General features: G+C 41.2%; 1 protein-coding gene across 4 annotated transcripts in view; it reads left to right on the forward strand.

The window, feature by feature from the left end:
• Positions 1 to 6,896: 6,896 nt before the first annotated feature.
• celf3a (cugbp, Elav-like family member 3a) overlaps positions 6,897 to 16,140 on the forward strand; it is a 37,937-nt gene continuing 28,693 nt past the window's right edge. For 2 of the 4 annotated variants that reach the window (XR_005131335.1, XM_017715351.2), the window contains exons 1-3: positions 12,658 to 12,989; positions 13,676 to 13,891; positions 14,249 to 14,331. Coding sequence is in view for 3 of the 4 variants with exons in the window: in XM_017715351.2 (XP_017570840.1) it covers positions 13,747 to 13,891; positions 14,249 to 14,331 (228 nt within the window). In the remaining variant the exon portion in view is untranslated. Of the gene's footprint in view, positions 7,004 to 12,657; positions 12,990 to 13,190; positions 13,214 to 13,675; positions 13,892 to 14,248; positions 14,332 to 16,140 lie in introns of those variants that run through there. The other 2 variants (XM_037544266.1, XM_037544293.1) reach the window with 2 other exon arrangements.

Raw genomic sequence — 16,140 nt, forward strand, 5'->3', positions numbered from 1 at the left:
ACTATGAGCAGTCATGACTGAAGGCACCATTCCACATCCACCCACTCTCACTGAATGTTCACATCTCTACAGTTTAACTGTGCAGATGTTAAAATGCCTATTTGAGTTAAATAGTTAAGATTCATTTAAATATTATGCTTAATCTACCAAAAAGTCAATTGCTACACCCTGATTTTGAGCACTTGGCTTGAAAATTCGCTCAAATTCACTTCGGTCTTTGTGTACAGCACTTTGTACATAGACTACGTTCAGTAGACTGTTACTGTCTGCTGCCATGTAGAGGGAGAAATTTAATCCGTAACAGGTTATGAATCTGAGGCCAAGTCGTACAGGTTTCGCGTAGACGTGAATGGTGTCCACGTGACTGAGTTACATGCTGTACGCTGTAATCGTCCTTCATGGAGAGTCGGGAGATGTGGCACTGCAGAGGGCGAATGCCTCATTTTGTGTGTGGGGGTGGGCAAGAAGGACGTTAAATGATAAAATGATTTTTTTTATTTTTTTGTGTCTAAAATGACTGAAGATGCTGAAGAAAAGAAGTCATTCTGGGACGGGGCCAGAATCAACATAGCGTTCTTTCCTAGCTCCTGGAGAATCTTTATTGTACAGACTTAAATAAAGTGTTTGGAAAAACTCCATGGGGGAGTGTTTCTCAACCATGGCGTCTCTGAGTCTTTTCATGCCATCATCTTCCGAGGCTGCTTTTGTTTGGTTTGCATCATTTTCTGACAAGGTTTTATACTTGTTTAGATTATTAGCTCATTTTCATTTGCAAACTTTTGTTAATTTTTAGTGAGGCACTGCTCAGTGTTTACTGTATATGGATTTTCGTTTTCATACTTTTCAGACATAATCTCATTTCAAATAAAATGCTAGAAACCTTTTTAAAATTGTTCATTCAAGGTTGAGAATAATAAATTATAATTTCCATTTTAACGTTTGTGATAGTTGCCAGACTGTTGCGTTTGTTCTGTCGTTTCAAAGGTCTACAATGTACATATCAATATATAAGTAAATTGAGATGTGCAGTTCTGCCTGTATTGTTTATGCACCCTCCACTGCATTGCACTGGAACTGACATGTTTAAGAGGAAAAGGGAGAAATCTGAGCAAATTTGAGAAGTCTAAGAAAAGGCTAAGACGCGTTCTCTGTCCATGTGTTCCAGTACAGAGGGTGAACTTGTGATCAAGGCTTAAGAAACTATTAAAATAAAGTAAAAGCTGATGACTAAAATTTCTCTAATTAAAAATTTAAAAACCCACTTGATTTTTTTTTTTTAAGTACTTGAATGCATTTAACTAGCAAAAGCAAACCTGCAGACATCTGCATTGATTCAAAGTGCATCAAAAGTAAAGATTAATTCCTGGTGTTGTCTCTTGTAGTTTGTTCACACATGAACTATTCACAGTTTAGAAACTAGCCATAAATGCAGAGGTATGAATAGCAGAGTCAGATCTTGGCTGTGTCTTTGAGTGTTAGGGGAGAAAACCTTGGCCTCCGTACTGTGTTTTAAACGTATTATACGCATACTTGAAAACGGTGAAGTAGCGGACCAACTACTCTAGTTGTGCTTCAGTCCCAAAGTGGCTCATATCACAAATTCATTTTCCTTGCTTTTTGTAAATTGAGTTTAAAAAAAAAAAAAAGTTAGGTAAAAATGTATAGTTTATGTATGGAAACTAACCAGCAAAAAAAAAGATCTTAAATTTATAGTTGTGATGTTTTGACGTATGACTGCCCATTAACATTGAAGTGGTGAAGAGTTTTACTGCAAACAGTCTGCAGAACAGTTTTTGGAGCAGAAGATTCAAGAGAAAATGATTAGTCTTGTGTTCCTGACTTTCAGGAAGCAAACATATCAAGGATCCACTCGCTGGGAAGAAATAAAAATTCCAGCCTCCTTCCAGTTCTGTTCATAACTTTATTGTGTATGTTTTAGCCCAACGTTTAGCACAGTATAGGGCGGCTAATGGAATAGGAGGTTGGAAAATGAATTAAAACTGGTATTTTGTTGAAACAAAAATAAAATATAAAAATGCAGAACACTTAAATTCTAACCCACTTTAAATCCCATTTTGAAACAATTGTGTATAAACAGTTGATATTTACTGCTGATTAAAAACATTGAAATCCAAATAAAGTTTGGAAAGAGATCTAATAGCATAATAACTATAGCTCATATTACAGCGTTATATACGTGTAAGTACATTTCATTGCAGTGTGTTTAAAAACAGCAAAAAGTAACGGTTTGTTGACACCCTCTACCCTTAATAACTTTGACTCGTTTATGCACGTTGGATATATTTTTGGTGACAAATTTTTTAAAATCTTGTCATACTAATAATGGTAATAAAGCTCATTGTTACATGTAAGTTTTGCTGCAAAGTTGTAGTTCAAATAACTAACTAAATAAAATCGATAATAGATATAAAATGGACAGAAGTGGAACAGACCTCCAAATTCCTCTACACCCCCGATGGTGTATAAATGACAAAACATGACCATTAAGATCAATAAACAGTGTTGACAGCCCAACTTGCAATATGTAGCAGAACATGGAGCCATATTTGTTAAGCAAATAGTTAAACTTGTTAATAAACTTGCTAATGCAACATTGAGAGATGCCAGTAAAATCCAGTGCAAAATCATGAATGAGTCCACAAAGATTTAGCTAGCTGTAGGTCAGAATGAGCATAATAGCCAAATTACATTCTTACCTCCCATGTCCATGGACATAAGATTCTATGTAGCATATGCGAGGTAGCTTACCAACGCTATAGGCTGTCATTGCCTTTGCTGATCTAGCTAGTTAATGTCAATAACCATATCCAGCATTGTCTGTACTTGGTAAGAGCCAATGAAAAAGTACTGGTACACCCAGATGAAACCCCTGACCCTGTAAGCCATCTTAATTTTGCCTTATTTTATTTATAGGAGAAATAGTAAACAAACCTTGTAAGTCATATATACGTGTTCTTGTTGTTGATAGTAACAGGTTCTCTGTAAGCGAATTGGACTGCATTTTTTGCTTTCTAGATTAAGCTAACATTATATATATTGGCTAAAAGATACGGGTAATAAGCTACAGACTCCAGATTGCAGCATCGAAAGTAAAAGGCTGTTTAAACTATACAGCTGTTATACAACGATAATATACATAACCATTACCTTGGTGCTAACTTAACATTGAAAACCCCATTAGGGTGGAAATTAGCTTCATTTCAGCAGTGGCAAATAAGAAAACTAGCTACTTACAGAAGGAATTGCAGATACTGATGTATAGTGGAATGCTTGACTGGCATATGCTCGTACTAATTCTCATGTCTGTATCTGGCGCTCAGCATTAACAAGCTCTAAAACGCCAAACGTCTGACCTGTCCACACCGCGCTCCGCACCGTGGCCAAGTGCCGTCACGTTATTATGTGAATTGTGAATTACAGTCTTGACTTTCACTAAAGATCTTGAGCATAAAACTATTATTTATTCATTTAATTGCAGTATTTTGGTCAGGCCTTGGAAGAAATGGGGAAGTGATGTGGCCAGAAACAAGTCACTTCCCAGAACATTGAAACAAGTGAGCAACAGTGGTGTTTAAAGCAATCTCGTTCAACACCGTGCGCGAGGCCTACGGTTTTTGTGCTGTACTGTATTTTAAAAGCATGTATTTCCCAAAAATGCCAGCAAAATAATAAAATACGGAAAAGAAAAAGAGCGGATATTTATAAGGGATAAGGTTGGACTGTTCCTGTTAGTTGGTCTGTTAGCAGTCTATAGTAGGGCACGCTCTTGAGAAGGCTTTGGTTCATCTCACTAGAACCTAGAGCTGGACAATGTAGAACAAAATTGTGATGCATATTATAGTAAAATACCGCTAAAACTGAAAAGAGGGAAAGCGACGTTTTCATTTTTGTTGCGTAATTTATACAATCAACAAATTGATGAACTAAAGTTTACTAAGTAAATAAGTGGCATGAGTGCATGAGGTGTTTGTGTTTAGCATTAGTGCTCATGATATAAATGTTTGATATCTGCCTGGGCTTTGACTAGCCATAAACTCCTTGTACTCTTTAGCCTTGGGGAGAAGTAGTGTGGTTTTTTCAGCGCTAGTACCACTATGGCAAAGTTGTTGGCATGGTTCTAGATCATCAGCTCAAAAACCAGTTACTTCAGATTTTGGACACTAGACATTCCAACTTTGAGGGTTTAAATTTTCTTGACATTTTGTATTTGTCCACCTTAAATTCCCATCATCACCCATTTTAACTGTTTAATCAAAAACTGCTGCTTACTAATGGGAGCTAATTGAATCCAGTTACTCCCTGTGAAAAAGCTGTAATAGATGGAAGCCTATCATGAATAAACAGTTTGCTCCCTTTTTACGAGTTACCACTAAAACTGGTTAACTGTCAACAGTAAAAAAAAAAAAAACATGTTAATGCAAGAATATAATAATTTTCATAGGGTTTTTGAACGTTCTGTGGCTAATTCTATATCTATATAGAACTGCAGATCAGGAATCGGATCTTTCCAGCAGCATGTTCAGACACTTCAGAACATAAGTGAGTGTTTCTGGATTGTCTGAAGTGCATTTTCCAACTTTTATGGTAACTATGTAGTACAGGAACTGTAGTAAGCAGCAGGATAACGCAGGGTTTGGATAAACACAAACTAAATTCAAGTTCGAGCCGTCTTTACCGAACACTTCCACTGCTTACCTTCAAAGATCTACATACCTAGACAAATATTCAGCTCACTCATACTCACACACACTCAAGCTGATGACAGTACCTCTCCTGTCCCAACACCCTTTTTTTTATATTTGTCCAGTTTTTGGAAGTGCTTACGTTTTTTTCTTCACGACGTGTAGCTTCTCACTGCATCTTTTAAAACTGGCGCTTGTGCAGTTTAGTAGGACAGCTCAACGTTTGTGGAAAACTGCTCGATTCCGTGTACGTGCACTCCAGCGGCCTTGATTGTATAGCATCACTCTGTAAGGAGAGGGAGAGAAGAGTTGATTTATAGTATACACTTCAAAATAAAGGTGCCAAGTAGGGTTCTGGGGAGCACTGAGGTCTTCAAATCCATACCTTGAATCCAGTTTTCAGTCTAGGATTTTGTTAATACTTGTATGTTTGACATAAGGTGGCCAGTTAGTTACACCAACAGTTAAGGTGACTACCAGGGAATACAAAACACAGGATTAGAAACTGGATCCCTGGTCTAGATTGGAAGACTTCTGACAGAGAGAAAGCACCTTCGGAGTGGACGGTTCTTAGTAAACTAGTAAGACGCACTTAAAAAAGATGCTTCTTTGAGGGTTCTTTCCTAAACACAGTGCTTCTATTTAGAAGTTACATGTGGGACCATGTCATGCTTAAATGGTTCTTTGCATGGTGAAATCATTCTTCAGACTGATGTAGAATGTGTTGTATGTGGTTCTATATAGAACCTTTTTGTAAGTGGTTGTATATAGCACCAAAAGGTTTCTGCTACTGTCACGATGTCCAGCTTGTAACAGTAGAAGAACCCTTTTTGGGGCTGTAGAGAACCGCTTTCCACACATTCTGCATCAAACTGAAGAACATTTCACCATGCAAAGAACCATTTCAGCATGAAATGGGTTTCATATAAAACTCATGGTTCTAAACAGAAACACTGCCCTTAGTACCATCTTCTTAGGGGAGTAGTTACCACTAAGCATGTGCATGAGTGGATGTGTAGGTTAGTAGAGTTAAAAGACACCAGTACAAGGTCAACTCTAAAGATTCTAAAGATTTTAGAATTGACCACAAATGTCTTCTACTCGCTCGTTCAGTCTCATGAACCAAGTGACCTTTTCACTCTTTTACTAGGCAGGGAATGGGTTTAGTGTCCGTCTCATGTAATTTCGAGCTTATTAAAGCTAGGATGTTTACTAAGCTGTAGAAGGTCTCTGCTGAAAACGCCCCCCTCAGAAACAAACCTGCGACCTCGCTCTTGGGCAAACTTGGACGAGACCGATGCACTGACGAAACTAGTTGATGTAAATGTACCGCTGCGCTCTCAGAGGGCATGTTTGGGTTGTTCTGAATGTAAACGGACATTTATAGCCGTTCAAAGCAGACGGACTTCAGTGTCTGAGGCCTGTAGTTTAGCTCCCTTACTGAGCGGCCTGAGTTCACTTTCTCCCTCAGCAGCTGCAGCTTAGCAACGAGAGCCTCGCGCTCTCCCGCCTCTCGCTTGTTTTCCCACACGTCGGTTCTGATTGGTGTAATTCCGACGACAGCAGCAGCCAATCAGCGATGAGCGCGCTGAGCGGCCGCGCCCACACAGCAGCCCAGTAACTGGGCGTGAGAGCTGAGCTAATGGCAGACAAAGCGAAGCACTGAAGACTCATGCAGTCTAACTTTGTGATTGTGCAGTTTGAACGGAGCTCGTAGCTGACAGACTGAGGCTAGGCTGAGACTAAACCTGCTCAGCGAGGCTTTAGTCTCGAATGCAGACCACCTATCGTGAGAAAGAAAGAAAAAAGTTGACTGAGAGAGGATGATTTCAAACTACAGTTCATTTCCAGTTACTGTTTCCATTATTTTGTCCTGCTTTATCTGATGGAGATAGATTGTTGGTGCAATATAAAACCATAAGCAAGAGGTTTTCCATCATAGAGGCAAACCATGTGTGTGTTCACAGGGTTGTTGGAGCGTTCAGTGTTCTATATATTACCATGAGTTTTTTTTTATAAGAGAACCCTTTAAAGAACATTTTTACGTGGTGTTACATTGACCTGGATGTTTTTTTACTGCAGTACATATTTGGTTCTCCGTGATTTTGAGCTCTGCACGTTTTGTTTCTTATTCATTTCCTATCCTGTTCTCTTCTATTTCATCAGTCTTTCCTGTTCTCTCTCACTTCCAGCTGTACCAGTGAGCGCTCCTTGTTGTTGAGAAGGATTTCTTCTGCCTGACAACAGAGAGGGTTAAAGGACGCCAAGTGTCTGGATATTCCACTTACTTGAAAACCAAGGTAAGCTATACGTTGTTAGACATAGTGCGGGTTATACGTCTTTGAGGATCTAAGCTGTTTCGTTTTTGTCCTTAGAACTTAATGTGGTATGGAAGTTCTCAGTGAATGCATGTCTTCTTGCTTGAAGTCAAAGACAGTGTTTGAACTAGGTTTAAGTGACCAAGGACAGAGTCTTCTGCTTTTTACTGTATGAGTGAGATGGTTATGTACAGGTTGTTTCAAAGACATTCTCAGCAGAGCGGGTCTCCAGCAACACACCAACAATACTTATGAGGTTGGAGCTTTGGTGCTCCCTACTGGCACCGCATGATCTACAGAGCACTGCAGTGTCCATGAGGCTGCATTTAGACTGCACAGTGAACATTCATCTCTGGATTCGTGTTTTAAATGTGAGGTATTTTACAGAAATGACCCTTCAGAAGTTTTGGAAAACCACAGCTGTTTTGGGATGGATATTTAGGGGTGGGCTGGTTTGAAATGACTCGAAACATTTTAAGCAAAAGGCAGGGTGGGTGTGCATTCGCATGTCCAACACCTCCTGTCGCAGTTGTAGAATTATTAAATTTGCTCATCACAATTGACACATCATCAGAGGGGCATTTTCCTAGCCTGGCTGGACTGTCCCTTTAACTTGAAAGAGCCCATGTCATGTAAAACCAAATTTCCTTCACTTTTTTCTTTAAATGAAGGAGTTTGAAGTGATATGTAAACACTGTAAAGGCTTCAAAACGTACTGTTCACTCCTCCATCCATACAGTCCATATAGGGAAACTAAGCTGCAAAAATAGCCTTTTTGCATTCATTGCTTCTGTGATATCACAAGAACCAGCTCATTTACATACTAACATCTGTTTAGTGTAAAGCAGTTTAGATTTGCCCGTTCACACTGAAGTTATAAGGAGTGTTTCAGCTCTGAGTGCTTTTTGAGTGAGGCCAAATAAAGGGCTGTCAATCAGAACAGAATTCGTTTACATATATTAGTCTTAAGGGTACAGTAATAAAAAGAAACTAATTCTCAGGGATAAAGAAAGGTTGATGATCATGTAAAAATTCATTATGACTATTTCACAAAAAACGACCCAAAGGGAAAAAAATAACTACAAAAAACAGTGTTAGAAGTGGACCTCGGGGAGAAAATACAGTACAAGAGAAATGTAAGATGTGGGATGTTTTATTATATGTTACTGTGAATCTTAGGTGAGGAACGGGTCAAGCACAGTATCAAGCGCAGTTTACTGATTATCTACACTCTAAAAAAACAAGCTATACCAGCAATGAACTCCTGAGTTTAATCAGGTTTGTTTGAGCAGGAAAATGATCTAACCCCCTGGCCCTCCAGGACTGCAGTCCCCTACTCTTGATATAAAGATACTAATCCAAGCAAATTTGGGCTTTTTCTATCAGGCCACATCAGATACCTTTGACAAAATGTAAACAACATCTGATATTTTCAAATAGTCAAAACATTGAGAGTGTGTATGCATGTATGTATATACTGTACGTATAAAACCCCTATAAAAATTATAATGTGAGTGTCTGTGTTTGTGCTAAAAAGCCGAAGCAGGGCATCATCATTTCTTCCATAACTGCATTACTTGCAGGCTGATACTCTGATACAGTTTGTAACGCTGCACATTTTCCAGAACTGGAGCCATACACATGCCCGTAAGGCATCATGCTCTGTTTTCCTCTGTTGATCTGTGCTGCTTTTTATGTTCTTTTTTTCCTGCATGTTACATCAGTGCTCAGGGAGGTGAGTTTGCCTCATGTGTGATCAGACATGTGCTGACGGTCACTAATAAGATACAGCTTGTGAAGCTCTTACTGTGCTGTCACTTTGTGATCTGGTGCTTTATTCGACGCTTATGATGCGCTTTCATGTGTTAATGGTCTGAGCACCGTCGCAGCTCACATGAAAGAAATTTTTATGTGCTTTCTTTTCATACTCCATGTGCTATCTAGAACACTAAGGGTCTACCGCCTGGTTAGCAAAACAAGCAAGTCATTTTATTATAGACCGAAATGTATGACCACTGTTGCTATTTTAAGAAATGGCATTCAGAGCACTACCTGAGTGTACGTGTTATCTTATACAGGTGGTGTGAATTTGGTCATAATAAAATATCCTCATAATATACAACCCCATTTCCAAAAAAGTGGGGACGCTGTACAGAATGTAAATAAAAATAAAATGCAATGATGTGCAAATCATGTAAATCATATTTTTAAAAGGAAAATACTACAAAGACAATGTATCAAATGTTGGAACTGAGAATTTTTATTGATTTTATTTTATTTATTTATTTTTAAATATATGTCCATTTTGAATTTGATGCCAACACATTTCAAAAAGGTTTGGGACAGGGGCAAGTTTACCACTGTGTTTCATCACCTCTTCTTTTATCAACACTCCGTAAGTGTTTGGGAACTGAGGAGAACAAATTGCTGTAGTTCTGAAAGTGCAGTGTTTTCACATTCTCATTGATACAGGATTTCAGCTGCTCAACAGTTCGGGGTCTCCTTTGTCATATTTTTCATTTCATAATGCCAAATGTTATCAGTGGTGACAAGTCTGGACTACAGGCAAGCCAGTTTAGCACCCAGACTCTTAATACAGAGCAACGCTGTTGTAATACATGCAGAATGTGGTTTTACATTCTCTTGCTGAAAGAAGCAAGGCCTTCCCTGAAAAAGCTGGGTGGCAGCATATGTTGCCAAAACATGTGTATACTGTTCAGCATTAATGGTGTCTTCACAGATGTGCTCGTCACCTATGCCATGTGCACTAATGCCCCCCTATACAATCGTGAATACTGGCTTTTGAACTATGCACTGATGACAGCTGCAACACGGTGTCCATGATTTCCAACAGAAATTTCAAATGTTGATTTGTCGGACCGCAGGACACTTTTCCACTTCCTCTCAGTCTATTTTAAATGAGCTCAGGCCCAGAGAAGGTGGCAGCGTTTTTCTAGGTCCTGTTTATTCGTGGTTTCTTCTTTGCATTTTAGAGTTTTAATTAGCATTTGTGGACGCAGTGATGAACTGTTTTCATAGACAGTGGTTTTCAGAAGTGCCTCTGAGCCCATTCAGTGATTTCCACTGCAGAATCATGACTGTTTTTAATGCAGTGCCACCTTTTGGCCCTGGCCTTTTGCATACAGAGATTTCTCCAGGTTCTCTGAATCATTTAATGATATGATGCATCATAGATGAAGAAAAGCAAAAGTTATTTGCTATTTTAAGAAACTTTGTTCTTGAATTGTTGCACTATTTGATCGTGCAGTCTTTCACAGAGGGGTGAACCCCTCCCCATCTTCTGAAAGACTCAGACCCAGACTCTCTGGGATGCTCTTTTATACCTAGTTGTGTTTTTGACCACTTGTCAGTCAACCATCTTGGTGTTCATGCACTAGGTTCTTTTTTTTTTTTTTAAAGCATTACACAACTTTACCGGCCTTTTATTGCCCCCGTCCCAGCTTTTTTGGAACGCGTTACTGGCATCAAATTCAAAACGGGCATATATTTTTTTTAAAAATTGAATTTCTTAGTCTCGACATTTGATATGTTGTCTTTGAAGTATTTTCAATGAAATATAGGCTTTAAATGATTTACACTTAAATATGTTTTACACAGCTGTTTTGGAAATGGGGTTGTATGTAAAAGAGCTCTGTTCTGATTGGCTGCCCCGTTTTGTACCTCATTCAGAAATCAGTCTGCTGTAGGCTGGATGTATAGGTGATGTATTAAATAAATATAGGTTATCGTGGCTCTGTGATGTTATACTCTAATGTAATAGAACATAACGTAATGTAATATAAGCCTACACATGATAATGGCTTTTGTACAGAAGGAAATAAAAGACTCATATATTTTATCCCCGTATTTTTCCCCTAAAGGCACCACTTACATTTGTGGAGTTTTACATGCCAAAAACAGTTCATTCATTTTTCAGCTTCCTTTTTCATCCATTGGAATTAAACCGATCGTTTTTGTCACTGTGTCTGTAAGGCTGATGTGTGTCGTTTAAAAGCTCTCCTTATAAGTTCAGTGTGAATGTGTGGGGCAAAACATCTGGACGCTGGATATACACGTGCTCACCGGATGTTTTTGTTGGTTTTCCATCAGTTCAGAACGGGCTTAGATTCTGTTTGTGGACTGGGTGGCGTTTACAGGCCTAGTCGCTTTTATGTCGTTTATAAAAATCGCGGAATGTGTGTTTTCCTTCATGGGCTGTTTATCACACCGACACTTTCCGCTGGTGTTTGGCTGCTCGTTGCTTGGATCGCCGCGAGGTGTCGCTGCGCTCGCTGCCAGGTGATTCCCTCCTGTGTTCTTAAGGGCCGACCGAGATTTCATTGTGTTTGCACTGTGTTTTGTGTTTACTCTGTGCCTGAGCGCTGAACGGCGCTGAGCGGCGCTCCGCACAGCTGTCGATGGTCCGTGGGTTAAACTGGGGTCGAAAGGTGAGAAGCCCTGTGTGGACTTCGGGATGTGGACAGAGACGGACTGTGTGGGATCTGTGCGGGCAGCAGATGGTTGCCAAGCCGTTCAAATTTAAAGAAAATTCCCGGTCACACGTAAAACCTCCCAAACACTGTCCGTGTGTTTGTGGAGTAGCCGCGCTGCTGTTTACTACAGTCTCCTCCTGGGGTAACGGCTCGTTCTCAGCGCTGTCTCTCAGTGCTGTCTCTCTGCTCGGTCCTGTGGGTGGTTTAAGCTGTAAAGCCGCTGCAGTTGTTTGACTGTGTGGTGATAAAGCTGCCCCCGAAAGCCTCATGGCCGCGGATGGTTTCAGCACCGTGGTCAGAGCCTAAGAGAACAAAAGGCGGATTAGCGTCCCCGGCGTCAGGCACCGTCTGTAAACTACTGCCAAACTCAAAGACGAACACAACTAAGCACAAAATCTCTCCAATATCAGCCCTCAGTGTGAGTGAACTTCAGGCCTTCCCACAGGTTTGAGTAGCTGAACACTGATTCGATATTTTAAACGTTACTGTGTTGCAGTGCTAGTCTGTTCATCAGCACTGCTGCTGTATAAAATACGAATAATGTAAACTGGTTCTGAATAATATTTAGTAGGTCTGATGATATTAAACATTTCAAATGGCTGATCTTTAAAATGTCATCATTACAGCATTGTAATGCGTTTATAAACGTTTAGGATATTTTTTCAGTCTTGAAATGTAAATATATTTATATGCAGTTCTCTTACTAAAACTGATTTAGAGGTTAGATTTGTCTCATTTTGTAAAAGCTTTAAATAATCCCATACATTTTGTGACTTTTTCAGTCATCTTCTAGGGGTTCTAATCATTATGGAGCTGTCTGTATGTGTTTGTCGTGCTTTCGTGTATTTGGGGTTATAAGTATGAGGGCCCTTTATGCGGTCTACCTCTATGAAATGCATGTCTTCAAATGTAACATGACTAATCTCTAGTCGCAGGCAGAGAATGAACGTTGTTTGACCTGCACTTGTTCACTAGAAGCGAGTTAAATGTGAGAACGTTCATTGTCGTTCCACCTGGCTTCGTGTGATCTCTGTTCAAGAAAATGTGGACGCTCCCTTGAGCAGAGCCCCCGCTTTTCCACACTCCCGCCGCTGCGGGAGGGTGGGGGCCGGACGGGGGGGGGGGACACCGGCTTACGACGTCAAAGCGCCGGGGTACCTTCAGAGAGAGAGACTGTCCAGACCGCTCACACAGCCCGAGAGCAGCTGGACGTTTTCATCCCTTTCAGTAAAGGCGCGTTTTGAAACCGAGAGCGGTCGACACTGAATCGCGCCGGAGGTAAAGAGGACGCGGCCACCGCCGTCATCTCCACAAAGCTCCTTTATCTCCAGCGTCGCTGACGGGAGGACGCGGGGACCCGAGTGAGAGAAGCTGCGAGAAAACAAGCCAGCATCAACCCCCCTCAGGATTAGCGCGGAGAGAGGGAGAGAGACGGAGAAGAGCAGCAGAGACTTCCACTGCAGGAGCTGGATCATGTAAGATACGAGGGCACTTTTAACGGCCGATGTTCGGTTAAAACGCCCGTTGGAGGCAGTGAGGCAGGGAGCGCTGGCTGTCTTGTTGCTCTGAGTCACGTAGGCTGTGAGGGTCCTGGGACAAAGAGCGTGACATACGGCTGTGTGCATCTACACGGGATTAAACAAAGAAGCAGCCGGGTCACCCGGCACCACACAGCTCTGTACAGACCAGAGGCGATGTGGTTTGTTTATGGGATTTTTATATACAACACAATATGAGTTTTAATTCAATTCAGGGCTTGGAAAATCCATTATTTTGGCTAATTTTCGGTCTACTCCTCTTGGTTAATTATGTATGTCTATACGTGTTAGTGTGTGTTCATGTGTTAGTGGATGCATGTGGGTGTATATATGTGTGTAAATATAAGCGATGTTTGCATTAATACATATATACGTATTTTTATATGCCCGCATGCTTCATGCTTGTGTGTGGTTATACGATGTTATATGTACAAGTGATGCTAATTGTATTATTATTGATGTAATTATTATTATCGTGATTATCATCATCATATCATTAGTGTTATATTTTTGTGGGATTCTTTTTTTTCTTCTCCCTCTACGCGCCCAGTCTCTGTCCTGTGTGGTCGCCTCTTGCTCCCACCCCCCTTCATTGTTTTGTTTTTTGACGTCTTCCTCATCAGAGCCGGCTGAAGGAAGCCCCTGCACCGGAGACCCTCTCTCCCCCTTCCGAGGGCGCCGCGAGTCCGTCGCAATGAAGGAGCCCGACGCCATCAAGCTCTTCATCGGCCAGATCCCCAGGAACCTGGAAGAGAAGGACCTGAAGCCCATCTTCGAGCAGTTTGGCAAGATCTATGAGCTGACGGTCATCAAGGACAAGTACACGGGCATGCACAAAGGTAACTCAGCAATGACACTATTGAACGGGCAGCCTCAAGGGGAGAGCGGAGAGGAGAGAGACGGGCCATTGGCAGGGGAGGAGTTCTCCACAGCGCAGCTATTTGTGTCATGAAATGTAATAACTTTATAAATACGTGCACAAGCATGGCGGTTTGTTTTCAGCCAAACTTGATCAAATTTGAGTGGCTCTAGACTGAGTCACTTCATCAATATGGAAAAAAAGAAGGTGGTTGGTGTGTGTGTGTGTGTGTGTGTGTGTGTGTTTGTGTTTCGGTTGTTTTTCAGTTGTACAGAATATCATAACCGCTAAAATAAGTATTGAGCAATCAGTTCCTTTTTCTGTTCTGTTCCAACAGGATGTGCGTTCTTGACGTACTGTGCCAGGGAGTCCGCCTTGAAGGCCCAGAATGCGTTACATGAGCAGAAAACGTTGCCCGGGGTGAGTGGCTTCTAATGATCCGCAGTCCTTTCATGACCTTTGCCATGCCATATGCCATGACAATAGGGTCCATATAATATAACATTTATTGTAAGTGTTACAGAGCATTCAATGTAACGTTCTATGTGTAGCAAATGAGATGTGCTATAAGGTGTTGGGAACGGTGGGGAGCTGTGGAAGTCTTTGCCAACCAACCAGACTCTAATTAGACATGTAGGAGGAGCGTAATCCTTGAGAAGGCATCCGCAATGGTGGCACTCTCTCTGAAGTTGTTGATTAGCTAACTCGCTCGGCCATCTGCTCTGTCCGCACAATAATGAGCAACCTACAAATTCGAAAAACCTTCAAACCACCCCCCCTCCACTTAAAGTCCTCCCACCCTTATGTTCTGGCTCAAATCAGTCCTTATTCCCTTACCTTTCTTGCCTTAAAGACCTGCACTTAGGGTCCTTAAGAGTCTGCTGGGTTTGGAATGAGGCCTTAAAGGAATATATCAGCCGATTTCCACAGATAATAAATGCATTTGCTGTTTTATGTAAAAGAGCAAAATCCCTTGACTCAAAGCAGACTTATAATAGGAGACAGTGGGCTGACGTTGAGGCAACTGCCCGTTGGCATGTTATAAATGTGCTTTGAGGCAGTGGGTTTCTGTCGTATTCCGCAGTATTCCTGTAATAGGACTATACTCCGTCAGCTTTATGTTCCAGTAGGTTAAGAGCTGGCAAGGAAGACCAGGAGGGCATTTGCTTTTTCCTTTAAATTGGATTTGAGTAAATGTAATCGGCCTGAGGGGGAAGCAGAGTGGGAGAATGTCTGCAACCCGTTCGCGAACGATAAAGGAAGCGATTCGGTTCTGATTTGCATACATTGTACTAGGAGATGCCGTTAGCCTGCCGAGACATATTGAGGGGTCAGAGAAATGGGGGATTACAGATGAACACATTATAGAAAGCTAACTGTTTATACAGTGCGTAGACTGAATGTTTACATTTATGTGCAGGTACTTTAGTGCTAGTATTTTTCAAATACCTCATGTTATAAGATGATATTTAAGCCTGTATTAATACAACTAATGTGCCTGTATGTGGTACTTTAGGCTAAATTAATGCCTTATAAACCTGACTTGGTTTGCTTTGATCTTTTTTTTCCTTCTTTTATAATGACACCAAAAAAAAAACATTAACAAGACAAAAAAAAAAAAAACAGATTTCCCGACAGGAAACATGCTATTTTTTTAATGTAATTTGTGGCCAGAACACTGTACTGTTCTTTCATGCCAATTTCAAGTAGCAAATGACATACGCCGCAGTTAACCAGGTTTATGTTATTTATCAATACTGCAGCCTTGTAGGGACCCAGGAGCTCTTTTCAAAATCCTATTATTAGCATGACAGTAGTCTGACCTTCATGACCTTTCAAAGGAGGCCCTCTCTTCTCAGAGGAGGCTGGTGGGTGCACCCCCCCCCCCCTCACCCCCCTTAAATCCTCCTTCTCGATCCCTCCATCCTTCCATTTGTCCGGCCTCATCACCTAAGCCTTGCGAGACCGTCTCCAAAACCGTCCAGACCAGACATCCACTCCACACCCCTTCCCCTGCTTTCTCTACTACAATAAAAAAAACACATTATTAAGAAGAACACATCCCCACCAACGCTAATCAGCAGTCTCTCCCACTCTCGCTTTCTCTCTCCCGCACGCACACCCCAGCTGTGTGGCATTATTACCGGCTGACAGCACCTGCCTCTTGGGGTAGGCCACACCCCCTGCTCTGTCAGTCATATAGAATTGCCATGACAATGCACCTCCATG

Source organism: Pygocentrus nattereri, chromosome 1 (assembly GCF_015220715.1).
Source record: "Pygocentrus nattereri isolate fPygNat1 chromosome 1, fPygNat1.pri, whole genome shotgun sequence".
Lineage (NCBI taxonomy): Eukaryota > Metazoa > Chordata > Actinopteri > Characiformes > Serrasalmidae > Pygocentrus > Pygocentrus nattereri.